Consider the following 26,618-nt stretch of genomic DNA (forward strand, 5'->3'; position numbering starts at 1 on the left):
TGGGATTCCTCAATTTCATGCAAGATGAATACTGTGTATAAATGTAAACAGTACAGTGCAAGACAATTTTAGGGGTGGAAAGGCTAAGACAATTACATTGTGGTGGCAAAAAAACTGATGTTATTATTTCACTTAGTATTATTATTTTTTTTAACATGAGAAAGAAGACTTAATAGATAAATAGATATATCAGCCTGTAGTTATGTTTGGGGTTATTTAAGTACACAAGGTACTGTCAATAATATGTTGGTTGTAAATAAAAAAGTGATATGTTGCAGTGATATGGAGCTCAAAAGCAAATACAAATATTGGTTTATGTAATTTATTTAATTACTCACACCTACTCTGTTATGTAAACATTTAAACATTAATACAATTTTTGTAATTTTGCCTTTTTCAATTAGTTAACTATTTAGGAATTACACCTATTTTTACACAATCCTTCCATTTTCACAGGCTCAAAAGTAACTGAACAAACTAATATCAGGATAATTCTTAATAAATAAATGCGAAACTTTTATAGTCAATAAATTGCTTTATCACATAACACTGCATATGGTTGTGATAACAAGGCTATGGCAAAAGCACACCATAGTCAAAGCTTAATATGTTCCAACAAATTATTGGTGTGTGGGACGTTTCTTGGCGAAGCATTTAAAAATGATCCAATCATGTGGTAGCAGTAAAGCACAGAATATCATGCAAATACAGATCATGAGCATCAGTTAATTTTTACATCAATCATCTGAATGAAGAAAATGTGATCTTGGTGACTGTCATTGGATGGAGAATGAGTAATTTAAGTATTTCACAAACTGCTAATAACCAGGGAATTTCACTCACAACATTCTGTAGGTGAGTCACTATATTCTTCCTGTGTTTCATTCTGCAGACCCTTTTTTATTATAATTTCATGTATTTTATTGATTTATTTATCTATTTATTTTTGCATGATAAAGTTTTTCACACCATTCATGACATTCAAAATTGTGAATTTAAAAAAATATATTTCAAAAAATTGTCAAAAGTAGGAGGTGACAGGAAACATAAACATGCAATACCTGAATTCCCAATCAGTTCCATGGCAAACAAATGTTAGTACTGTATAGCCTAATAAGCTAGAATGCTACTTCTACACTAGGTTGCACTAGTTGCACTAGGAATATACACAAATCAGCCATAACACAACATAAAATTAACACATTAACATTGATTAGGAATTATATACCAGTAAACTGGTGACAGGATCATGAGCACCCAAGGCTCACTCATGCGCACAGGGATCAAAAGCCTATCCAATCCGATCCCACAGGAAAGCCAACGCAGCACAGATTGCTGCTGAAAAAGTCATGCTGGCCATAATAGAAAGACATCAGAACACCAGTGTACCACAGTTCACCCTACGTGGAGCCTGACAGGCAAAGAGCCGAAGTCCCAAGGTGCTATGGAGTCATGCCCATCAAGGTCATAGATGACCAGATGTGACAAGGGGAACTACTGTTGGGGAAATATTGGCCATGATGTGTTAAGTTGTAATGTTCTGGTTAATCTGTATATATATTACGTTTTTTAGGATAGTGATTAAGATAGCTAGCTATTTGGTGATATAGAAACATTTTCTTAGTTTGACCACTCTTAAAGTGTCAGTTTTACCCTGAGATGAATACTACTCCTTTGTTCTAACCTTTGCCAAAGTTTAAAGAAAAAAAATAAACCATAGTATAAATTTGTCTGCTTTTTGTCCGGTTTGACTCGAAAGACAAATCGAGTCGATGCATGTCCATTCTTTTAATTTCTGATGTGTCAGGCGATATTAGAAACTTCCGCGTAGGTTCCGTACTTAAATCAAACCAAAAACGACTGTAGAAAACCGGCTCAGGCTCTATATTTCAGCGTTTTCCAGTTTGGACTGCATTACCCACAAAGCACTGCGTTGTGGGCAATGATTTGTGGGTAATGCAGTCCAAAGCATTGCCTGCACTGACTTACACTTCCGTGGCTATACCCCACGTGTGTTGTGAAGACACGCCCCACAGAATTTGGGGGGGGGGGGGGGTTATGGAAGGGTTCAGGGTCCGCAGAGATCAACAGATTGCTTAGAACAGAGCTAGTTTTTACCAGGTAAAAGTAGTGTTTTTTTTTACACAATCCTTTTGAAATTTTAATTAACAAATCATACAAACTTTTCATTAGGACCCTAAAGATCATATTAACATTTAATGAAAAATGGGATGTGTAGGACCTTTAATAAAACTGAGTTTAACATACTGTATCATTAATAATAAAATTTATTTTAGAATAAATATTTTAGAAGTAGGTATATTTTCCTCGCTGTTGTGTAGCTGTTACTGGTGGGTGTATGTAGCTTTATCAGTTAATGTTTATTGGTGTCTGTTAATTTACTAATTAACTGAATAGACAGGTATGATATGACAATACAATAACAAGACAGACAAAAGCAACCCACTAATAGTATTACAATATTTACTGGAGCTACAGCAAGCACTATAACACAAAAAACAAATAACAAAATTCTTTCATTGGGTTTCAGTTTTAATAAGTAGCTTTATTTATTTGCAAAAGGAGAAAAATTGATTTTAATTGATATTAAATCGTGAAATTTTTATAAAAATATTTTATATTACAAACCAAAGCAGTCAAATAAAAAGAGAAATGCAAGCAGGTTCTAACAATAAATCCATAACCCATTATAACCATATGAATGTTATGTTTTATAATTAATCAAGCCATTAAAGAGCACTCTGCTAGTTATTGTAACTTGTTAGTTATAGTTTTGTTGTCCTCAGAGCAACAAAACCTGCTAAGTGTTAATTCAGTTCCAGACTGCTTTAGTTTTTAACCTGATGGCCACCCCTAAACATTTTTGTCATTCAGAGCTTGGAGAGCCATTAGCAGAAATCAATGGGAAAATGGGATCATTTAATACAATAACATTCGGCTGTGATGATGCCTCCAAGAAATGTAAACCAGTTACCTTCTCAATCTGGCTTCTTTTCAAGGCTTCTTTATAAGATATGTTTAGTCTTGTTTTAGGACAGGTCAGACATTTGGGGTATCGACTGAAATCTTTAAGTTTCTGAGCAGTTCCTTTATCAAGAATACCCTTCCTTACAGCATCCTCGAGTGACAATCTGCCTGAAACATCAGGTTCAATTAGGCCACCTGTCAAGTACTGGATTTGAACAAAATACAGGCCATCGTCATAGCACAACCATCTCTCGGTTAAAGCCTGAGCAACAGACATTTTTGTTTTGGATGTTTTATTTTCAATTCCTTGAAAAGCATTTTCGACTCTTTGGAGGCGAATTTCCCTTGTCTTGTCTACCAGCCCTTTCTTAATTGCATCTACAACTGTGAACCTCTCTCCAGTATGTGGATCAATGATTCCGCCGGTGCAAACCTGTGCTTCAAGCAATCTTTGACCAGTAAGGCTTTCAACTAGCTTTTGATGGATAGCCTCTGTGACTGATAACTTCTTTAGAGTATCTGGGAGTAGGATTCCAGCAATTGGTCCCAATTCCGTAGTCCAGTCTGCTGTTGTAATGATGGATGGAACTGAATCCTTGGGATAGGATGAGGTGGATGAAGAGGAATGTGATTGAAAGCCACTTGTGTTACCAGGCAGTACTGTTTTTTCTGTTATTGGATCAATGAACCCTTTGACATCTGCACTAAGACTCCTACTTGTTTCTGTTTTGATGTATCCACCAACAGCTTCAGTGGCTTGCTTTTGGTGTTCTGACTCGTCTGTATTTTGCAGAAACAGGGTAGACTCGTTTTCATTGCATTCTTCAGTCTTTGCAGGATATTCTGCTAATTTCTTTGCTTTGGGCTCCTCCGTTTGCTGCTTAAGTGGATCCACTGCTGTCTTTTGTCCCTGCTCTACAGCTTCCTGTTCTGAATTTGTTTTTTTTGCCTTCCATTTTTTCTTTGTCTCTTCTTTCACTGGTTTACTTATATATACCTCTTCTTCTTGGACAGCCTTTGTATATTGGTAAACCTCTGGTGCTATTTCCCTGACCTGATGACATTTAGCTTCAGCCTTTGATGTTTCCTTTTTCTCTCTGTGAAGTTGTGGTATTTTTTTCCTCATCCCAGTCTTGTTTTGGCTTTGCAAGGCTTCTTGTTCTTGCTGGCTTTTGTCCATCATCTCCTGATCATTTTTTATTCCTTGCAGCTGGGGGTAGATGTCGGGCCTCTCTGCCTTCTTTCTCATGTCTTCTTTAGCTTTCTGTTTTTCAGACAGAATGACATGGAAAATAAAAACAGGATTATCCGCAAGTGGATATATATTATATATCAATAATGAGTAATTACAATAGAAGATAATTGGAATATTATATTAAGTAGTGCTTTTGATGGGTTTCTCCTATAGATGGCTTCACAAGATTATAAAATTTTACTTTTACTTCAGGGTGACACCATCTCGTCACCCCAGGATTAGTAAAAATAGTAACAGGACAATACATCAGGATGATAATGATGTGTATTTACATTTAGCACTTAAAATGTAACAATTCAATGAGTGGAATACTGTGGTATGGAAGTTGGGAAAGTCTGATTATTAAAACACAAAGCACATTTAAGTGCACTGGCAGTCAAAAGTAAAAAAAAAAAAAAGGTAAGGATGGTAAAAATGGATTCTGCTTGCCATGCAGAAGGCCTGGGATTGATGCCCAGCCAATTCAAAACCAAGCCACTGAATACAGGGCCAGTCCCAAGCCTGGGAAGAATAGGAGGACTATGTCAATATGTGCAGTCTCAAAACCAATGTATACAGGTCTAATGGGCCACTGTGGCAACTCCTTAAGAGGAAAAGTCAGAAGAACAGTGTGGACTAAAGATGAAATAAAAAAAAAAGAAAATGTGGACATTTTGTAAAAAAAAAGTAATGTGTTAAGTGACAAGATGAGCAAATGAGATATGATAAATACCTGTCTGTTAACTTAACATTACCTTGTGATAAAAAAATGCCCTTTTACATTTTTTATCTTATATATACTGTATGTCTCTCTCATTGATCACTTAGGTTTGTTGACTATGAAGTGATTGATCACTTTTTATCTCAGGGAGACCTCATGTCTGTATTTCCTTCATTTCTTTTTAGTTATGCTGTTATAGTTAGTCCTGCCGGATGACCTGCTTGCACTTTTCACTGAATATACATTCACAATATACATTGTTTGACTATGACCATGCCTAATTGCCATCTCTCCCTCTATTCTGCTATCTCCTCTTGTCTCTCTTCTCCTCTCTCCCTTTCTCTTTTTCCCTCTACCTATCTCTCTGTCGAGCTATACATGTCGCTTCTAAGCTGCCAGTGATCCAGTCCCCCCTCTGCCCTCTGGAGCTGTCTGACTCGTCCTGGTGTCCTGCTTCTGGTTGGAGATCTCGTCGCATAAATGCCTGTATGGTCTACCTGGAATGCGTGTGGTAACTGGAGATGGCTCCACTTTACCATGAAGACGGTCCTGTCCTCGGCTGATGCAGACAGCTGTTCTCTGAGGACTTGTGACTTCAGTCGCTTGATAGTTTAGGACTGGAGTTTCCAACAGTCTACCTGAGCCTCAAAGAACGAACTGAACTCCATTTTACCTTTAACACATCACATCTTCTGTTATACTGAGCTTCCAGTCTCACACAGTATGAATGCAGATCAATCCCTGCTATCCGTTTTACCCAAATGAGGATGGGTTCCCTGTTGAGTCTGGTTCCTCTCAAGGTTTCTTTCTATTACTATCTTAAATATTTTTTAGATTGTTGGATTTGGATTGTATAAGGCTGCTTTGTGACAATGTCAATTGTTAAAAGCACTATACAAATAAAATTGAATTGAATTGAATTGAATGTCCGATTTTATCATATATACTGTACCAACATAATTTCCTGGTATAAAGTTTCTTTTTAGAACACTGAATAGATGTTATGTTATAAGTTGTTACATGTGAGGAAAGATGAGGTCAATTCTATTGCTAGATCGACTGGAGGTTCTGCTGCCTGCATCACTGTGGACGACCAACAGGGAAAACATTCCATTAAACCAGAAGTAATGCCAAACTTACCTCTCCCTCTTCTTCTGGGGCAAGACTGGCTGTAAATGCTGGAGCAGAAGAAAAAGAGCCACCAATACCCCTACAAGCATCGACATCACCATCGAAAGAAGCATCTTCATTCCTATCCAGCGTAGTTGACCCTGGCTCAGGCTCATCCTGCTCTCCTGCATATGATAATACATGTCACATTAAGCATGTTAAATTGCTTTTGATTTCTTTTTATATTTGCAATCTTACTAAGGCTTCTTTCTTTTCTTCTTATTATCAGGTTGGTCTTCTTTTTCTTCTTCAGTACACATACTGTACCTCACTCCTTAAAACTTTTCAATCCTATTAACTCCTGAACCAAGCACAATCCTATTAATCACCTCTTTTGCAGGAGACATGATTTGAAATATATACTGTATTTTTTTAAATAATGCTCTGCTCCCTTGTGCTTCTGACCTGGTACCCCCTTTAGTTCTGTTGTTTTATTTCAAACAGAAACTGGTAACCATTATTTGAGGGTTTGAGGGCTACTTTAACGGTTTTAAACAACATAATAGCTAGCTATAACTTTATTGATAATATGCTAACTATGAAAGTCATTATAGCAAGCTCAGTGCATGCTGCACTTCATGCAAATTTGTTGAAATAGGACCCTTCTGATGAATACTACAGGCACTTTTCATTTAGCATCTGAAGACCAACACGATTCCAGAAATACACATGATATACCTTCAACATTTGATTTTTTTTAAGACTGGAAACTTAGTCAACAATATCCAGGTTTTTCAGCATGCCTTGTCAGTAAATCACTGCTCAAGTATAACTGGATTACAATAATATGCAAACTTAGATTTGAAACCATGATGCATTAATTATATGAATGTAATAATTAAATTGGACATTAATTAATAAATCGATTTCACAATCAAATTTTACACTAACATACTACTTACTGGGACAAAACTGGTTAATCCTTAAATTTTATATGCACCGCCCTCATTTTCTACATTTAGGGTTTTTTTATTATTTATTTTTTGTTTTACTTACAAATTGTTGAGATACAATTTTTAAAATTAATATTAAATAAGGTATTCTAAAGGGGGTTTGTGGATTGCAGTAGATTAACTTGAACTTGATGACCAGAGTAGCTTGATCCATTGCTTACCTTGGTTCACTGTTTGCAGCTGGTTATTGCAGTGCTGTATGGCATTATTATACATGGTCTCAGCATCCTTGCGTAGGCTTCCTTCGAAATTCTTCGGAGACTTATTATAATCCTGACTTGTAAACTAAAGTAATGGAAATAAAAATAATCAAACAAGACAATAAATAATAATAAATAGCAATTAGTACAAATAGTAATAAATAGCTAAATCAAATGCATCCTTCCACTAATGTAAATAAGTTCTTAACCATGATTTTGTGATGGTTTGATGGATTGATTCGTTTGAATGCCTCAATGTCTTTTTTGGAGAGCAGACTCTTTATATCCACCTGTAACTTCTCCCAGTAGGTCATTAGCTCCTGCCAACTTGCATCCAGGCTAAACCACCACAAAATAAAATATCACAATATGCTTTTAAATAATCTGATCATTACAGCTCCTTGTAGATTCCGAAGAGCAACCAGGGTCATTACCAGAATGTCTAAAAATCATATCTAATAATAAAGATTTATATGTCTACATGTTTTATTTATTAAACCAAAACGAAACAAAAACAAATCTTTACCCAGAGCTTCTTTCTATGGCCTCCATGTTTGGAGGGGAGATGATGAAGTAGACAGATGGCACCATGTGTTTACTTTTATTTTTTTCCACCTTCCACATAAAGGGCTGGGAGTTGTTTAACAGCATACACTTGTCTCCCCTGTGTAATAAAATCTAGGACATCACATGGACTACATTAGCAAAGTATAGGCTACTTATATATACTACCAAATAAGAATATATAAACAATAGCAATAGTATTATTTTTCATTTTTAATTAAACAATTCCATATTTCACATATAAAATCTCTACTTAAAAATTGCCATTATAGATAGATTAATAATTCTTATTTGACCAATAATTTAAAAATTGAGTAGTGTGTGGTATTATTAAATAAAGTTTTTTTTTAATACCTTTCTTTGTTTGCAATCACATGCAGCCTCAATAAGCAATTTGTCCATTATAGGGGTGGCAGGATTTCTGGGTTTTAGCTGAACAATATTCTTGGATCTCTCAATTAGATCGTCCAAATGAGTCCTAAAAATCAGAAGTTCTTCCTTGTCATCCTAAAAAAAAAACCCAGAAAACATTCTATGATGCTGGTCCATTCTCCCCACTTGTGGAATGCCTCTCTCATCCAATCGCTTATTTGGAATGAACTGTTGTATAAAAGCATACCTGTTAGATTTACAGTATATGTGTAAATGTAGGGTATAATAGTACCTACCACAGCATTCTCCAAAAGGTGCTTCAAACGTGTTACAGTAGTTGAATGATCACACATATATCTTTTCTTTATTGTCTGCTGTATATTCTTTATTTTCTCGTCTGCCTTTTTCACATCTGCAAAAAACTTTTGAGCACAGGACAAAGCTGATTTTGCTGTAACAGCTGTAAAGTTAGCCATTTAAATCCAGGATAAGAAACAGCCAACAAAAAGTACCTGGAAGTAGGCAGTGTTCTCTTTTAGGTGGGTCTCGATGCAGCAGCATAACTGCCATAGCCCCATCCACTGTGTCTGCAGATCTGTCATTAAAGCCTGCAGATGGACACAGAAAGATGTTAAATTGATTTTCATCCTAAAATGTAAACTGAAGATGTAATCTTAACGTTTTGTAGTAATTTAAGTGATATTTCAAACAAAGTTTTTACTAAAAAGCCATCTCAAACTTGTTTAATGAACAGAACAATCAGTTCAGTGTTCTACAGTGGCCTTTCCAGTTATTATATATAACAGTCATTGAAATTATAATTCTGAACATAGAAAACAGAACATTTAGGTTTGTATTGGGTTTGTGTTCATTTACAAAATTCATTTTTAGTTCTACTGATATCATACACATTCAACTAAGAAGATGTTGATGGGATATCTTGCCTTTATTCCACGCTGAGCTGGATGGCCTTCCTTCAGCAATTTATTTCCAGTGGCTTGAACTGTATTCATACTTTCTTTCCTCTGCTCCAGATACCACATCAGAACCTGTCATATTATTTCCATTACATGCTGCACTCATCTCCTGTATCACATCAATGTTACTACCATTTACTATATTTATTTAACTAAATTGATATAGTTCATTTGCAATTACATCATGAAGTTTATAGCTCAAAGCTTATAGACTCCATTAACAATATCTTCATACTAGTAAAATAATTTGTCATGAAAACATAATAAAGTCACTTATAGAGTTAGCACAATTAATTGGTTAACCAGCAATAGCTACTCCACAGACAGTCATATATGCAACTAGGCTATCTGACAAAAAGAAGTCCTACTGAGAAGTTATCCTTCTTGGCAGTCATATTGGTGTTATCATCACTCCAGTCATATTTAATTTCTTCCTCCCTTCTGTCACTTATCCACATCAGCTCTTTAGTGGCAGCTTTAGTAAATGTATTTAGCTTCATCAGATTTTGCAGCCGGGCATCTGAGGATCTCTATCAAAGCATCAGACAAGGCAGAATTTATTAAAAACAAAACAAACAAACAAACAAAAAAAAAAGTTGAAGCTTAAAGGTAGACAAAAAGAAGAAATGAAAATTCTCTGTGGAGAATTGTATGGACTCGATGAATTGCATGCACTCGTTGTTAAAGACCTACCACAAGTTTGTTGTACTGAACGTCAAGCTGGGCCAGGTAGTCTCTGTATGCATGTTTCATGTCAGGGGTTAGATGACCCTGTAAAATAAAGACATTATTTATTATTATTATAACTACTATTTGAAAGGCAGGTCCTTCAATACTAATGAATAAAAATATTCTGTTAGAAAATAAAATGTGCTGTTAGAAAAAAAATAATCTTGAATATAGTGGTGTATTATGGTTAAAAACAAATTAAGTATGGTTAAGTAAAAACTTATTTTCTCTTCGCCACCTTATATATACTGTATAAATATATATATTTATCAATTCTAGTCTAAATCAAATTATGTCCTAGGGTTGGAGAAAAAATGAAAATTTTAAAGAAAGTCAACAAATTCACCTTAACTGCCTGAGCATGGCCAATGTTGTGTTTGAGTTCACTGATATACCGACAGAATCTGTAATGGCTACCTAGTTGGGACTGAATGAAGGGCAGGTCTGCTGCCCACTCTGAGGTTTGTATGAAGCCCTGGTTCTTTTCCACCAATGCAAGCAGGTCCTTGATGTAGCAGAGGTAGTGCTCACTGAAGAATGCCCTGAGAAATATATGTAGCAAGTAAAATATAAGTACAAATGCCAGTCTACACATTTTTATAGGGGAGAGCTGGTTGAATTGGACCTGCATGGTTCGAAATTGTGAAGAAAGTGGAGGAAAATTTGTTTAAATAAATTTAATAAAATGTAAAAAAAAGTAATAAAATAATTAAAATATTAAAATAATTTAATAAAATGTAAAGTAAAAAGTAAAAAATAAGCTGTGAAAACACTGTGTATGAGCCGATGGACTCACCATTCATAATTGTCCTGCTTACATATGGCTTTATGGAGTTGATGCCACTCTTTCTCCACATCAATGGGGTTGTAACCAGGAGGAATGCTAATCTGACCAGACTGCAACGCATCCTATACAGAAAGGACAGAGGATACAAAGACAACCTATAAGGTAGAATATCAATAGAAAACATTTGACCCTAAAACTTTTACAAATTTGTCACATGGAGTTACATAGTTTAAAAAATTGATTGCATAGGCATTCTCTTCCCTTTAATCTTAATTCCTTTTATTTGTTTTTATGCAACCATTTGTCATCAGAAGTCAACTAACTAGTTGGAGGTTACCTGTGATATAGGTTTTCAGGATAGTTGAATAATTGTGAATAATACAATGCACTATGGATCCACATAAAGATTTATGTGATTGATATACTGTAATGTGTTTATTTATTAGACCTACCATATGGTGTATAGTGTTTACCTTAAAGACGTTGTAATTATGTTTAGAGTGAATAATCTGAGTCCCCATTGCTGGCACCTCTTGTTGAAACTCGTGGCAAACGCTCTGGAAAGGTAGAGGTTTTTAATCTATTAGTTGCATTACAAATGCATGTAATATAAATCCACTGACATAATCAGTAGCAACTTATAAATGTGTAATACAACAATGATAAAATTGAATAAATAATACAATAAACAACACATAAACAATATGCATGTTTGTGTCTTATTTAACTGTTAAGCAACCTCAATTTCCTTATTATGGGTGGTGCCTTTGATCTCTTCAAACACAGAGATATACTTATGGATCCATTCCAACAGCTTGTCGACCAACTCACAGTACTCCTGGCAGAGTAACTGTAGCTCCTGTCACATTGGAACACATTTTATATAGCAATTCAAAAGAGTTAAATCTTCATTAGATAAATATTCATTTGAATGCTCAAATCTGAATGGTCATAAGGTGTACAATATTTCTTTAAAACGGCACTTTAAAACGGTAACATGTTAGGTTATAATAATGAAAACTCATGTACAGGGATTTGTATGCCATTTCTAAGACTAACAATTAAATAATTAAAATGTGCTGTTACAAAGAAAAGTATATAATATTCAGTAAAGTAAAGTTTTGATTTAAAATGAATGCAGTACATATCTAATGTCAGCACGTAGGTTTTCCAGTCTCCAAGACTGGAAAAACTGATTAGTTAAACTGATTAGTTAAACTTTTAAGTTTAACTAATTAAGGCTGGTGAGGTAATGATTAATTATAGCAGCTATAATCTGAGAGCAACTGAATTTTTCATTGATGCAAAATGTAAAAATATGTAATTAATTAATTTGCTGGCTAAATTTTCTAGAATAAGTGGAAATAAATAGTTTAAATGTTCTGTAACTTTAAATCTTTGTCCTTAATAATTTTTTTCTTTGTTAATAATCATCTTGTTGCTGTTGATTTTTTTTTTTTCATTTAACAGTCCCCTCCCTTTATATTTTATTACTTACATGTGAAACAGGTGGATATTAATAAACATGTTTTCAACTCAATCTTTATAAAATATGATTCCATCACAATTAATTAAAGGAAAATGCATTTTTCTGTATTAAAAAAAAAACTTACACTTGTAGATTTCTCGTTAGGGTCCGGCCCATCCATTTCTAATCAACAAGAGGAAACAAAACCAACACCCTGGATTATTTAAAGATTGATGTATAAAATAAAAACAAATATAAACTTTAAGTATATTGTAAATTAAACTCTGTGGCCTTATGCGTGATATTAAAATAAAAATATTTAAACAATAGTTAAATCAAGGGTTCTCAAACATAATATTCAAAGGTCCAGATCTGATTTTTATTCAAGGTCAGACAAAGCATTTGAATATCAAGCACTCGCTCATTTATTGATTTAATTAAGACCAGGTTAATTGCAATCAAAGGTTCACTGTATACACAAAATTTATTGAAACATCATGAGATTAATACAAGTTACCTTTGGCCTCTTCAATTACATGTAAATTTAGTAATTAAATTATTTATACAAGGTTTTCTTTTCCTCTGTTGTGTATACATATCTTTTTGCCTAACCCTTTTTAAGCACCTTCATTCATTGGATAGCTACGTTAAATTTGACCTGAAACACCCAGTATATACAGTCTTATGAAGTTTAGGCACCCCTTGATAAATAACAGATTTTGGTGATTTCTTTTAACTGAAAATATGTAAACACTGTCTCTCTTGGTAATGGAAAAAATTAACAACATTTTCAGCAAACATTGATGCATATTTACTTTTTATGTCATAAATTGAACAAAGATAAAAAATAAAAACATTATTGTGACAAAGTTTCGGCACCCTACATAATCAGTACTTAGTAACACCTCTGATATCGCAGCTTGCAAACACTTTTTATAGCCAGCTAAAACTCTTTCAATTCTTGTACTTGGGATTTTCTCCCATTCTTCCTTGCAAAAGGCTTCTAGTTCTGTAATATTCTTTGGTTGTCTTGCACGCACAGCTTTTTAAAGATCTACCCACAAATTTTCAATGATGTTTAAATCAGAGGACTGTGATGGCCCTTCCAAAACCTTCAGGTTGCGTCTCTTAAGGTTTTCCATAGTGGATTTCAAGGTATGTTTAGGATCATTGTCTTCTTGTAGAAACCATCCTCTTTTCAGCTTAAGCTTTTTTACAGATGGTGTGATGTTTGCTTCCAGAATTTACTGGTATTTAGTGAATCCATTCTTCCCTCCACCCATGCAATGTTTCCTGTGCCAGCTGCAACACAACCCCAAAGCATGATAGATCCACCCCCATGCTTAATAGTTGACAAGGTGTTCTTTTCATGAAATGCTGCTTCTTTTTTTCTCCAAACATGCCTTTGCTGATTGTGACCACACAGTTATATTTTAACTTTATCAGTGGACAGCCGTTCTGTAGATGTTCTGTTTTATACTTCTGACGTTGGATTGACGTGCACCACCACTCCTGAGTCTGCTAAATCTTCCTGCAGGTTTTTTTGCAGTCAAATGGGAGTTTTTACTTGTCTTTCTGATGGAGCAGTTCTCTCCAAGAGTTTTCTTGGTCTTCCAGATCTCATCTTGATCTCCACAGTTCCCCTGAACTGCCATCTCTTAAATACATTTCTTACTGTGGAAACTGCAAGCAGACACTTTGCTATCTACTTGTAGCCTTCTCCTGCATTGTGGGCATCAATAACTTTCATTTTGAGTCTTACACAGTTGCTTAGAGGAACCCATGGTTGTTAAGTGTCTGCAAGTGTGTGCACAAGGTTTGAAGAGTCAAAGTATTTGTAAAGCTTTGGATGTGGCCTTTACTAATGACAGCTGTTGCCATGCATCAGATCTACAGTAACAAGCTGATTAAGGTCCGAAACCTTGCAAAAAGAATCTGAGACTCTGTAACTCTTGGAGTGCCCAAAGTTTTGCACAGTGCCATAATCATTTTTTATTTATTATTTTTTTTTGCTCAATTTATGCTTGCTGAGAAAATTGTGCATCTAACTGGAGATGTTATGTGTATGCAAACTTCTGACTTCTGGCAAAGCCATATCAATACTAGATTGTAATCTTGTGACAATAACCAAAATATAATCTTATCTATAATGCTGCTGAGCAACAACTACACAATAATTTTAAAAGCATAATGTAAACCATATGTTCTTACTACATTTAGACAGATTTTCTTATTTCTTATATTCTGAGGCATTTATAATTTTTTTCTGAGGGTAAAAATAAGGGGCGCAATATAAATAAAATGCACATACATGCCAATAATTGCAGTTACGTTGTGGGCATAGAAAAAATGTGAATGTAAATATTTAAACATACCTTTAGGCAACATAACTTTAACCCATACATGAATTTTATTTTAAGCTTTTTTCTTTAAAAATATGGGCAGTTTTTGATTTCTTTTTCACCTTTATTAGGAAAAAACAAACTTACTTCTGTACATGAGTAAATAAGCCTCCTCTGAAATAAATCCATCCTTCATACTGTATAAATAAATAAATAAATAAATAAATAAGTAAATAAAATAAAACAATGCAAAGATAAAAAAATCTTTACAAAAAATATAAGAATCTGTTCAATGCATTTTTTCCTGATAAATATAAGAGTAAAACTTTTATAGTGTTTTAGTGTACTTACTGCTCAAAATAATGTTCTGAATCCTGTCAAAATTAAAACCAAATTACATCAAAATACTACACACAGCAAAAACTTAAATAAAGTGAGTAATACATTTATATTACCTCCTTGACATAAGAGTCATTAAAACAGTACCACTTGCCATCATCAAAGGATTTAATGATAGCATTGTAGTGTCCTCCATTTTCTGTTCCTGAGTGGTTAATAAATGCATAAAGCCTATATTTAATATTCTGTAAAAGAAAAACATGCGCATGTAAATTCAGAAATGGATGTATATCAAATAATTTAGATTTAATTGTAAATTATAAAAAAGCTAAGCCATACACATATCTTCAGTTTCTGTGGAACATAGATAGGGCACTGATTCTTCACAGGCCTCCATTGGCTGTAGTCAAAGTAAAACCTCTTTGGGTACAGAGACAGGATAGTAGGGAATTCCTCAATTTCATTCCTCTGCAGATTAAATAATATCAATCATAAAAATAACATATCACTCATAAAGCTTTCTATTCATCAAAATTTATCAAAACTTAAATAAAATGGAAATTACATTTAAGTTCACATTATGTAGACACTTAATCTGCATTTGATTTACAAAACTATTACACATAAAAAAAATTAATTTGAGAAAGAAATGAAATCAGCTTTAGCTGCATGCAGGCATGTGGCATGTGTAGAGTCCTTTTGAGGCATGCGTTTACTTCCTTTGTAAGTCCTTATCTACACATGCCACACCCCAAATGAACCTTCTGGAAATGATATGCAGCATTCTTACTGGTGTTGTAGCAGCAAACCAAAAAATAAATTTTTAGCAGTTATCAATTGTCAATATCTCACTCTCACTCACTCATCGTCTATACCGCTTTATCCTATAAACAGATCCTGTATACAGGGTCGTGGGGGGGCTGAAAACCTATCCCAGGCACACATAAATACAACTTTTATAAACTACGGTCAATTTGAGGACATGGAGTTTGCATGTTCTCCCTGTGCTTGGTGGGTTTTCTCCAGGTACTCCGGTTTCCTCCCACAGCCCAAAGACCTGCAGATTGGGCTAATTGGCATTTCTAAATTGCCCATAATGTGTGAGTGAGTGTGTATGTGCCCTGTGATATATTGGCATGATGTCCAGTGTGTCCTCCGCTTCGTGCCCTAAGTGTCCTAGGATAGGCTCCAGGCCCCCTGTCACCCTAAATACAGGATAAAGTGGTATAGACGATGAGTGAGTGAGTAAAGAATCAGGAAGATAAAGTAGCAGCCAATATTTGCCCAAATTTAAAATATGCTGAATTCCATTTGATACATAAAAGCATCTATATTTTCTCTATTTGTATGTCTTTACAGGTTTATAGAGAGATACAGATATTATGTATCAGGCAAGTGGTGATGACTTGCATGACAATCTAAAAACTCTTCTTTATGCAGTTCATGATATAAGAGCTGAGATAATGAACTCTCATCAACATTATGTCAAAACAAGCATTTTAAAAAAAGTTCTAGATTATATGCTGTATAGCTTTATGTTGTCAATTTTTAACTTCCTATTAAAAGGTTATGGTGAAGTGGTCACTAGGTTTAATGAATCTTCAATAGCATTTTAATACGTTTGTGATCTCACACATGGTTATGTTGTTGTTTTCATGTCAAAATTGCTCACCACATGCTGCTTTTACAATTAAATTTTTTATTGATTTTACAAATACATCAACTAGATGTGGGATCAATGCACCAAATACAAAAGTAAGAAATAAGTAATTAATGGAATTAGAGGAATTGGAACTTGTATAACCTGCACTTGTTTTATATTCTGATTTGTCACTACACAAAAGATCATTAAGAACCATAGACTCAAGATTTAACAACGGAGGCCTGCTAACTAATGGCAGTAATTTTGTGGCTTACACAACATCCAGTGAAATACTTACAGTCTCTGTTTCAGTTTTTTGATGACAGTCATCACAGTATAACCAGTTGTCTTCATCTAGCATGCACGATTTAAAAAACATCTGTAATCCTTTTTCCTTCAAAAAAGAAACAACATACATAACATGTACACACATAATGACCATGTGTGTACAGATATATATATATATATATATATATATATATATATATAGAGAGAGAGAGAGAGAGAAAGAGATATTATATATAATAATATATAATGATATAATGTTATAATAAATATAAGTATATATGTATAGGTTTTACCACATCGAACACTCCATTATGCACAGATTCTATGGGAAAAGGGATGGTATAAAAGTCACATTTCTCTTGGAAAATGTGATTATTTGAACAACTGATGTTGTTGCTCATCTTCCCTTTAAATGCCTGAAAAATACACACAAAATACAGTTGAAAATCTATGTCAAATAGATGGGCAATTTTACAAAACAAACAAAAACAGATGGAGACATGTGCATTTAAGTGGATAATTCTACCTTGGAAACATGTGGCCCAATTGCTTTTAGAATTTTCTGAAAGTATTCTACTGCATCCTGCTGTTCCCAGACTGAAAATATACCAAAATAGTAAAACATATAACAAGTACTGAGTCAAATATAACATTGCAAAAGTCTTCCCTTCCATCATACCAAACAGAATAACTCACCATTGCTGATGTGCAAACTTTGGGTTATTCCTTCAGTAGTACCCTCAATCTGTTTCATCTTTTTAAAAAGCTTCTGCAATTCAAGCATCAAAGATGTACTCCTCTCATCAGAATTTTGTGGGTCTGGGCTAAATCTTGCATGCAAAGAACCAAAATGATAATCAATAATTACTATTTGTGGTTATATATAGTATCCCAAAAAATAATTATTCAATAGGTTTGCATCCAGAATGCTTCTGTAAAGAATACTGTGTCCCCCACTAAATCCCCCAAAACAAAGTAGGCAAGGTACACTGTGGATGTACCTTGACCGAATGTTTTTGGACTGTGAGAGGAAGCCAGTGAGGAAATGCAGAGAACATGATCTTGTCATTCAGAACCGGAGACAACATAAAAACCACATTTGATGTGTAAGGTTTAGTACTAAATACTAAATTGGATTCATTGAAAAATAAAAACGTTCCCCAGATTTTTTTTTTACTTACTGTACTATTGTGTTCTGTTGCATATTTTAAATACATGGGGTCTTTTGATGGTACCTCATCACATTAACTATACAGTAAATGGGTTCCTCTTGTGCTGCTGGGGCAGCTCTGGGGGTATGCTGTGGTGTCTGGTAATGGAAAGTTAAGGGTAGATCTTTTGGGTGCTGTAGGTTGCCAGTTGAGACCTTTATGGATCAAATGTATTTATTTGGCACATATAGATGCTCAGTCAGATGTAAATCGAGGGACTATAAAAACAACAACATTGAATAATTCTACCTGCTAGGCCCCATACATGGCCTACTTTTCTATTGTGGACAGCACTGGCTTTTCTGTGTGGTGAGACGGGATGGGCTAGCCTTTCGTCCCTACAATCAATCAATGTAATGCTGGCTGATCAACACACAAACACACACACACACACACACACACACACACACACGTAAATATACTTTGCTTGACAAGTGTGCTTTTTGTCTTTTCTTTAAAATGAAGATAACTTGGTTCAATATTTTCTTCTCTTATGTAGAAAAATGTATATATTTGAAAATGTTTAGATGTCCAAACACATTCTGTGTCCGCTGCATGTCTGGCGAATGGTGATACTAAAATGTTTTAAGGTAAAGTAATGCAAGTGTTGGCCAGCATAAATTTTATGATGTATCAAATAATCAAAATCAGACAAGAATTGCTAAACTGCAAGGTGGGTCTCAAAAAAGCATTACTTTTCCACTTCCTCTCGGAATTCTTCAGTCATGTAGAGACACTGCAGTGCAGAGTTCAGGTAGCAGGTTGCTCCTTGGTTTGTTAAGCCATTGTATGATTTTCCAGTTGATCTAAATGATGAAATTTTTTATGCATAGTTAGGTCAATGTCATTGCCATTTTCAACGGTATTATTATTATTTTCTCACTTTGTAGTTTAGTAACGGATACATTTTAAAACTTTAAACCTACATTTACTGTACAGTTTGAATTCTATTTATAGTTCTAGTTTTACACTAGCTCTGAACATAAAGTACTGCAGCATTATTAAAATAGGATTTACGTCGCGGAGTTCAGATCTATCCTGACTGAGTCTGTTCTTACCTTGACAAAGTCATGAGATCTTGGTTTTCTTTCTGCCTGCTGATATTCGACATTATGCAGCCGAGTTACAGCAAACCCTGAGCTGCTGATTTAGGAGTCTGATTTCTATGAAGTAGACGCGGAAATCATGTAGAGACACATTCGTTTTACTTTCGTTTCAAACCTCGGCTACACCCATCATGATTACATTTCGTGTAACAGATTTGGTTCCCTGAAAAAAAAAAAAAAATTGTAGTGCTAATGCATTCCGGACTGAAAAATATGAACACTCGTCACTTGCAAAAAGCACGTTTCGTTTTTATGTATCTCTTCTCTTTATGGTAACTTATTTTTCTGTATTATTATCGATATTACGCTAATTGGTATCACTCAATATTTTTTTTTTTTTTTTGCATAACCACCACCTGCACTACTCGTACTACTGCTACTATTACTGATATTACTATTATTCTTTTTATTCTTATTATTATTCTTATTAGCAGTATAGTAATTATGCTTTATCCGGGTAAGGCCGCTGTGATTAGGCTATGCTGTACGGTAATATAATATAATATAATATAATATAATATAATATAATATAATATAATATAATATAATATAATATTCCTTTGGTATATTATATTGTGTTGTATTGTAATGTATTGTGCTGTTAAACACAAATTAAACGGTTGTTCACAACATAACACAAGAACAGGGCAGTAAGGAAACAAGAAAGGCAATTTTAATTATTTAACATGATCTTAATATTGATTTTGTACAGTGCTCCAAACGAACAAAAAAGACAGGAAAGACATGTTTAAAAGTCTCTGCGTGTGTGTTCAGTCCGGGGCTGCGGCTGTCCCGGACTTCCCGCGCTTCATGTCGCTGTGATTGTGGCTCCTCCCGGCATGCGGACGATCAGGAAGATCGTGGATTTATTCTGGATCTTGCGAAAGGAGAAAGTGTCGCTGTCCTCAAGCTGGACATCAGTGAACATCATTCTAAACTGCGCATCTGTTAGGAAAAAAGATTTTTACTGAAGTCCAAGTCAAAAGTAATATAGACTGTGCGATGTCATTATCAATATCGAGTAAACAAACCCACCTTTAAGCTCCGGAAACTTCACCATCAGCTTTTCTTTGAATACCAATATTGTTGTTTTGTTAAACTCATCTTCGGAGGTTGAAACGTCGACAGTTTTCTTTTCTCCTCTAAAACCAATAACCAAAATTTGAAACATCTGTGCCATGTTGAACGAAGTTCATAAAGTGCAATCGCGTAAATGCAGCATAGTTTCAGTTTCTCCCTACAGATCTATCAGTGGCGTCATATGCACGTGACGGCTCGCCGTAAACAGCACACCTAACCGTGACCTAAACTGCCTGTGTGTGTTTAAATATAATATGATTATTATTTATATAGCCTATTTATATAAATTAGTTACTTTCTTATTACACAATTCCACCCAGATAAGAGACGAATGAAGCATTACTATGCTTTGCAAAACTGCTTACGTCAGGGTTCTTCTTCAGTCATTCTGTTTTCACATCACAGGGACTCACACTGTTCAACCATATAAAAAAAACTTATAAAAAAAATTGGAGTAGAGCCAGGAGGCTCAGATTTGTAGAAAAGTTTAGGTACTTTCCTATAATCAACAGGAACTCTACAGTACAACGTTGGGCCACTTATGTGTTACTGCCTGTAATTATCCTACAGTTATAGTTTTACAGAGAGCTGTAAAAGCTCTCTCTCTCTCTCTCTCTCTCTCTCTATATATATATATATATATATATATATATATATATGACTAATTTGCAGCTAATTTGATTCAATATCAGGCACAATAATTTGAAGGCATGGCTGTGAAACTGTAAATAATTTTTTGATGTGTTTACTTATGTTGCTATGGCAAGGTATTAATTTAAGGAGAACTAATGTTCTTATTTCTTACAATTGGAAAGTCCTAATGTTTTAAAACATTTTACGTAGAAAGAACAATTGGTTGTGAGTAAATTTGCTTAGTTGTATGATTTTGTGATGCTCAAATGGATCACAACAATATTTTAAATTTCTAAGCCAATTGACTAAGCATCAATTGGCTTAGAAAGCATCTTTAAATTTAATTAACACAAAGCAAATTAAATATTTCAAATGGCAAAACATGCACGCTTTCATATGGCTTTTATTCCCTTTTAATTGTAGGCTTTTTATTATTATATTTATAATTTACTATCTTTTAATAAAAAACATAATAGGTCACTAGGAAAACTTGAGCATAGAATGTTGTTATATTTTAACTAATGTTATCATGTTTGCTTATTCACAGACTGTGGTACAACAGCTTACCTGTGTTTTCCACATTGAGAGCATCAGTCTCTTGCATGATACAACTGGGTCCTGGCGCTGCGTATGACACTAAATGGAATTTAAAAAATGGTCATATTTCTCACCACAAATTTCCCCTTTTTAGCTTTCTGATCAAGCCAAGTCAGATTTATTAATTTAGAGAATTGGTGCTTGGTAACGTTACGTGGCCTAGCTGGCTCTTCACTCTTAGCAGCAAACTGGACTGGAGGACGCGTCAGTTTCTAGAGCTTTCTTTTCTTTTCTTCTCGAGTATCTCTTAACAACTGATTGAGCTGTCGGGGGAACCGAATGATAATTACGTCATCATTAACCTGCAGGCTGCATTCTGCTCATAGGGCTGCGAGAACATAAATAAAAAGAGTCGAGCTGCGGTAAAATAATGAATAAAAAAAATTGAGACTACGGTAAAAAATAAAAAATAAAAAATAAAAAAGGGCGACTGCTGTGAGTGCAGGTAGCTGGGGAAACCGGGCCTCGCGGCCAAAAAACGGACCAGCCCACCGGGAATTCTCCCGGTCCTCCCGATTAGCCAATCCGGGCCTGCATTAATCGCATAATAAAACAGTCATCAAGGCAAAGATACTTTTAAATAGTTTGTATACCTAAAATATTCCATCAGTTCGGAATATCTGTCTGGTAGGATACGCTACAGGGCTTCACCCTTCCCATTTCTGCCACAAGTTTGACAGGCGTAACACTTCTCGGAAACGAAAGTTAAAAACAGCAGTCCAGTGGGAGACAGAACATCTTTAACAGATCTGACAATGACGGACGAACGGAGACGCCACAATCCTAAAGACAGCACCCTGAAATTTGTGACTCGACGGGACGACATTAGTAAGTTGATATTACTTACAGTTTAAATCATGTTTTCTTGTCTCTTTATTGCTATTAAGAGCAGTTTATTTGGAATGAAGTTATACATGGTTCTGTTTTCGTTTCGCTTTGCGCTGTAAGCTCCTCCTATTGGGTTAATAAAAAAAATCTCACATTTAATTTGTGCGCCTGCCCTTCCTGCTTAAGATATGCAAACATATAATAATAATAATAATAATAATAATAATAATAATAATAATAATTATTATTATTATTATTATTATTATTACTAGCCTACGAAAATACGCCAATCAACACAGAGACAGAGAAAATTGTCATGCACTTAACTATTAAATTAATAAAGTCCACTTAATCTGTAAATGTCTGCTTTGCTTATATGCCAGTAGAACAAGTAGGCTACTAAAGTGTGCGTTTGTGTAAATCCAAACTCATAAATTTTTTCATCATTATATTTAACACCATATCTTAATGCTATGTATTCATGTAGCCCTTGATGATGATCCTAATACCCAAAGATTAGAAATGTCTTGTGGTCACGCTGTCACACCTGAATCACTCACAGCCTACTGTCGCAGTCTCCTGGATAAGGTAGGCCGCTAAACGAGTTAACAGGCTCTTTTAAGAACAATTGTCATATTTGGTGTATTTTGCTTATATAATAGCTGAAACCATCTGAAATTTGCATATAATCAAAAATGTAAAAGTTGTGATTGCATAAGTATTCACTATGTTTCTGTAAAAACCCAATCCCAAGTCCAGGACAAAGGTTTGGAAAATAGTCAATAAATAAAACAAAAGAAGAAGAAAAAAAACAATTAGAGATGCCACCTAGATTTAAATGGAAACTCTGAAGAAGTCTGAAGGAGACCCACAGCTTTGATGTGAAAAGCTGTTCACAGAACAACCACAGTGGGATGGGACAGAATTGAAGGAAATTTAGACAGAAAAATCACAGCAATCCTATAAGAACAATATTCCTACATTTGGTGATGCCACAAATTACTAAAATGCTATACTGATTTAAAACCAAAAACCTCAATGAGTTAGAATGACCAACAATTCAGTGGTCTCCATTCAGTTTGACATAGCAGTTTTGCAAAGTCAAGCAGGTAAAACAATCAACTCCATTTCACTTAAAAGTTGCATCACTACAAAATTCTACAAAAATTGAAAGTGGTGAGTATCTATTCAAGGCTGAAAATATTTTTTTTATATTGCCTGCAAATAAAGCTTTGACAAAGTTTTGCCATGTTAAGAGATACTGTCTTACAGTCATATAATTTTACTTGCTTAATTAAAACAACAACAACAACAACAACAACATAAAGCATGGAACTAAAATACACAGTAATAAAGAGTATTTTGGCATTTTTTGGTGGTATTCTGCAGTTTGGTAAATGATGATTACCTTATTTGCAATGACCAAATAAAATATAATAGTTTGTTAATAAATGAAATATATTAATTATTTATGTGCATTTAGGGTGATCACAAATTTCCATGTCCAGCTATTAAACAAGGAACTGAGACATGTGGGGCTAATTGGCCATACATGGAAGTGCGAAGGATTGCTTTACTGACTCAAGAAGAGCAGAGCCACTTTGAAGAGAAGATGGCTGAACTGGCCGCAGCTGAGTATTGTGAATTTACCCCAGTAAGTATGATACACTGACTTAACATGTCATTAGCCACAAAATTAAACATTCAATTATGCATTATCCAATCAGGAATCAGTATTGTGTCCCACCAAAACAGATCTGAAATACAATTTTAAAAAATCAAGGTGTGATTGAAGTTTGTACAAAATGCATTAACAGGAATTACTCAAAAGTACTTGGAAAAATGAACATAATTGTGAATAATAGGATTACTTTTAATATTTGTGTGCAAATTATTAAAACGACTGCCTGAAGCTTGCAAACCACATGCATCCCCAAATTCAGAGGTTGCACCCTTGGCAGGTGGCCATAATGTTCAGATGATTTGCAAGGAATTTACTATTTGCTTTTGGGCCTTTCTGCCTTGCACAAATGGGTTGAAGTCAGGTGATTGACTTGGTCATTTGAGAGCATTCTATTTATTTGCCTTAAGAAGCTCTTGAGTTGCTGTCATGGGTTGCCTTAGATAATTCTCCATCTGTACTGTGAAGTGCCATCCTATCTGTTTTGCAGGAATTTGATGTATCGGTGCAAAACCTATAACACTATACACTTCAGAATTTATCCTGCTACTTCACCCTGCTATTTACATTTAGGCATTTGGCAGATGCTCTTATCGAGAGCGACTTACAAAAGTGCTTAAAAGTCATTGGATAGATACTTACACTGTTGGGAAGGTTTTTTATGGTAATTAACCCAATTTACACATGTGAAGTTTCACATGTTGACATGTGGTATGCGCTTTAGATCATGAGATTTTCTTTTCTTTCTCTTTCCAAGTTGATATGATCAGGCCTTTTCATAGCTTTGTTTTTAGAGAACAAAGTTGTACTTACATTATTAACATTATGACCACCTGTATAATATTGAGTAGGTCCCCCTTTTAAAACCAAAACAGTAATGACCTGTGTGTTCTGACAATTTTCTGCTGGACCAACATGATGCTTTCCATCAATTTGACAGTACCTCTTCTACTTGATCAGACTATATGGACAAGCCTTCTCTTCACTCATATGCATCAGTGAGCTTTGGCCATCCATGACCCCATCACCACTTTACTACTTTCTATTTCTTGGAACACTTTTAATATTTCCTGACCACTGCATACCAGGAACATCAAACAACAGCTGCAGTTTTGGACTTGCTTTGACCCAGTTGTCTATCACAATAGAAGAGCTAGAGTAGCTCAAATTGCTGAAAAGGTTCTAATAGGAAGTGTCAGAATACACAGTACAGTACATCACTGTTTTGGTGGCAAAAGGAAGGACCTACTCAATATTAGGCAGTTGGCCATAATGTTATGGTTGATTGTTTTTTTTTTTTTTTTTTTTTTTTTTACTCTCTATATGATGTATGGCAAATGATCTGATCTGATTTTGTGCAAGTCAACTAATCAAATGTATACTTTGATTTCTCTTCAGTAATCTGGATAATTTTAATAGCATGCATGGTAAAAATTGTTGTTCTTTTTTAAGTGCCCCACCTGCAACTCGTACATTGAGAGGCAGGATTTGACCAATCTTTGTGTGATCTGCACCATCTGTACATCAGATGCCGGGAAGAATTTTGAGTTCTGCTGGCAGTGTCTAAAGACATGGAAAGGGCCTGCACCTCGCTCTGACAAGTGTGACAACAGCAACTGCGTTAACCCCAAACTTGAGAAGCTATCAAAATGTAATGATATACACTTACCTGAGGTTGAAGGTGTAATATGCCCCTCACTGCGAGCTTGTCCTACATGTGGAAACCTGGTAGAGCATGACACAACGGGGTGTAAGAATATAATATGTAATCGCTGCCATATTGAATTCTGCTTCTCTTGTCTGAAGATAACTGAAGAATGTCTAAAAACAAGCTCACACTTTCAACCTTGCTCAGATGGTGTAGCACCTCGGCAAACAACCATTCCAACCTGGAAAAAATAAAAAATGTAAATCTTGCCATAACGTGAACCCCAAAGAGCATAGTTTGTGTGTGTTTAGGTCGTTCTTTGGGTGCAGCTTAATAGTTTTATTGAGTATTTATGATAAAACACAATTTAATATGATTAAAAGTACAGCACAGCTGCCTTCACAGTTCACACACAACCTGGGCGATGATCCTCCACACAACATGATTTTGATTATGACAAACAAGAAGGAATATTTTTGTCTAATAGGTCTCATGTATGAAGCTGGATAATAACTTGTTTGTTCATGAATTGTTCATAAAGGATTTGTGGAATAAAAAAAGTCAATAAATAAAACAATGTTCATTTAAAGTTTGTTGGCCTCAAGTGTGTCTAATGAATATTGCAAGTAAATGCAAGCTTCCCAGGTTCTGTGGCTGCAAAACAAGACCAAATCATCACCCTTCCACCTCCACTGTTTACAGTTGTTATGGAGTATTTGTGGCAAAACATACAGCAACACATCCAATGCATTGTTCATTTTTATCTGTTTGTGTTGTCATTTACATTAACAACACATAAGCAAAATCCCTAGGCACCCTCTTTGTTTAAACCTTGTTATACATACAGGTGAAACCCGAAAAATTCGAACCTCGTGCAAAAGTTCATTTATTTTAGTAATGCAACTTAAAAGGTGAAACTAATATATAAGAGAGACTCATTACATGCAAAGCTGTGATTTGTCATAACTGAGATGATTATGGCTAACAGCTCATGAAAACCCCAAATCCACAATCTCAGAAAATTTGAATATTACATGCAATCAATAAAACAAGGATTGTA

At 34.8% G+C, this 26,618-nt stretch overlaps 3 protein-coding genes across 5 annotated transcripts; 1 reads left to right on the plus strand and 2 right to left on the minus strand.

The window, feature by feature from the left end:
• Positions 1 to 2,424: 2,424 nt before the first annotated feature.
• On the minus strand, positions 2,425 to 19,241 carry si:ch211-212k18.13 (plectin). 3 transcript variants are annotated; one of them, XM_053501719.1, is made up of 26 exons: positions 19,044 to 19,240; positions 18,681 to 18,791; positions 17,471 to 17,604; positions 17,301 to 17,371; positions 17,068 to 17,190; positions 16,785 to 16,880; positions 15,184 to 15,312; positions 14,961 to 15,089; positions 14,857 to 14,879; positions 14,653 to 14,702; positions 12,309 to 12,346; positions 11,435 to 11,554; positions 11,169 to 11,252; positions 10,705 to 10,817; positions 10,255 to 10,450; positions 9,873 to 9,950; positions 9,548 to 9,709; positions 9,147 to 9,251; positions 8,715 to 8,810; positions 8,499 to 8,624; positions 8,185 to 8,337; positions 7,793 to 7,944; positions 7,476 to 7,605; positions 7,228 to 7,351; positions 6,084 to 6,238; positions 2,521 to 4,252 (listed from the first exon to the last, which is right to left on the minus strand). In XM_053501719.1, the coding sequence occupies exons 1-26, from the start codon at positions 19,094 to 19,096 to the stop codon at positions 2,888 to 2,890; spliced, it is 4,116 nt and encodes a 1,371-aa protein (XP_053357694.1). In that variant the 5' UTR covers positions 19,097 to 19,240; the 3' UTR covers positions 2,521 to 2,887. The 3 variants fall into 3 exon arrangements, with proteins under 3 accessions (XP_053357712.1, XP_053357694.1, XP_053357703.1); XM_053501728.1 differs by lacking the exons at positions 18,681 to 18,791; positions 19,044 to 19,240 and adding an exon at positions 17,956 to 18,613; XM_053501737.1 differs by lacking the exons at positions 7,476 to 7,605; positions 7,793 to 7,944; positions 8,185 to 8,337; positions 8,499 to 8,624 and having other exon boundaries at positions 2,425 to 4,252; positions 19,044 to 19,241.
• A 501-nt stretch (positions 19,242 to 19,742) lies between these two features.
• zgc:194655 (uncharacterized protein LOC794380 homolog) lies at positions 19,743 to 20,496 on the minus strand. Its single transcript, XM_053505958.1, has 2 exons — positions 20,127 to 20,496; positions 19,743 to 20,036 (listed from the first exon to the last, which is right to left on the minus strand). The coding sequence occupies exons 1-2, from the start codon at positions 20,269 to 20,271 to the stop codon at positions 19,900 to 19,902; spliced, it is 282 nt and encodes a 93-aa protein (XP_053361933.1). The 5' UTR covers positions 20,272 to 20,496; the 3' UTR covers positions 19,743 to 19,899.
• A 1,010-nt stretch (positions 20,497 to 21,506) lies between these two features.
• Positions 21,507 to 26,147, plus strand: si:ch211-212k18.15 (uncharacterized protein LOC563681 homolog). Its single transcript, XM_053505950.1, has 4 exons — positions 21,507 to 22,229; positions 22,717 to 22,817; positions 23,713 to 23,883; positions 25,363 to 26,147. Exons 1-4 carry the CDS (start codon positions 22,157 to 22,159, stop codon positions 25,810 to 25,812), a joined length of 795 nt encoding a protein of 264 aa, XP_053361925.1. The 5' UTR covers positions 21,507 to 22,156; the 3' UTR covers positions 25,813 to 26,147.
• Positions 26,148 to 26,618: the final 471 nt, after the last annotated feature.

This window comes from Clarias gariepinus, chromosome 1 (genome assembly GCF_024256425.1).
Source record: "Clarias gariepinus isolate MV-2021 ecotype Netherlands chromosome 1, CGAR_prim_01v2, whole genome shotgun sequence".
Taxonomy (NCBI): domain Eukaryota; kingdom Metazoa; phylum Chordata; class Actinopteri; order Siluriformes; family Clariidae; genus Clarias; species Clarias gariepinus.

Bases quoted from the DNA above. Each gene is read 5' to 3' on its own strand.
- si:ch211-212k18.13 (XM_053501719.1), bottom strand. From the start codon at position 19,096: ATGTCGAATATCAGCAGGCAGAAAGAAAACCAAGATCTCATGACTTTG. The intron at 9,710-9,872 runs GTAGGTCTTTAA...ATGCTTTGATAG, and splicing joins TTCAGTACAACAAACTTGTG to AGATCCTCAGATGCCCGGCT. The intron at 7,606-7,792 runs GTAAAGATTTGT...GTGGTGGTTTAG, and splicing joins GCCATAGAAAGAAGCTCTGG to CCTGGATGCAAGTTGGCAGG.
- zgc:194655 (XM_053505958.1), bottom strand. From the start codon at position 20,271: ATGGCACAGATGTTTCAAATTTTGGTTATTGGTTTTAGAGGAGAAAAG. The intron at 20,037-20,126 runs GTGGGTTTGTTT...TTTTCCTAACAG, and splicing joins GAAGTTTCCGGAGCTTAAAG to ATGCGCAGTTTAGAATGATG.
- si:ch211-212k18.15 (XM_053505950.1), top strand. From the start codon at position 22,157: ATGACGGACGAACGGAGACGCCACAATCCTAAAGACAGCACCCTGAAA. The intron at 22,818-23,712 runs GTAGGCCGCTAA...ATGTGCATTTAG, and splicing joins GTCGCAGTCTCCTGGATAAG to GGTGATCACAAATTTCCATG. The intron at 23,884-25,362 runs GTAAGTATGATA...TTCTTTTTTAAG, and splicing joins AGTATTGTGAATTTACCCCA to TGCCCCACCTGCAACTCGTA.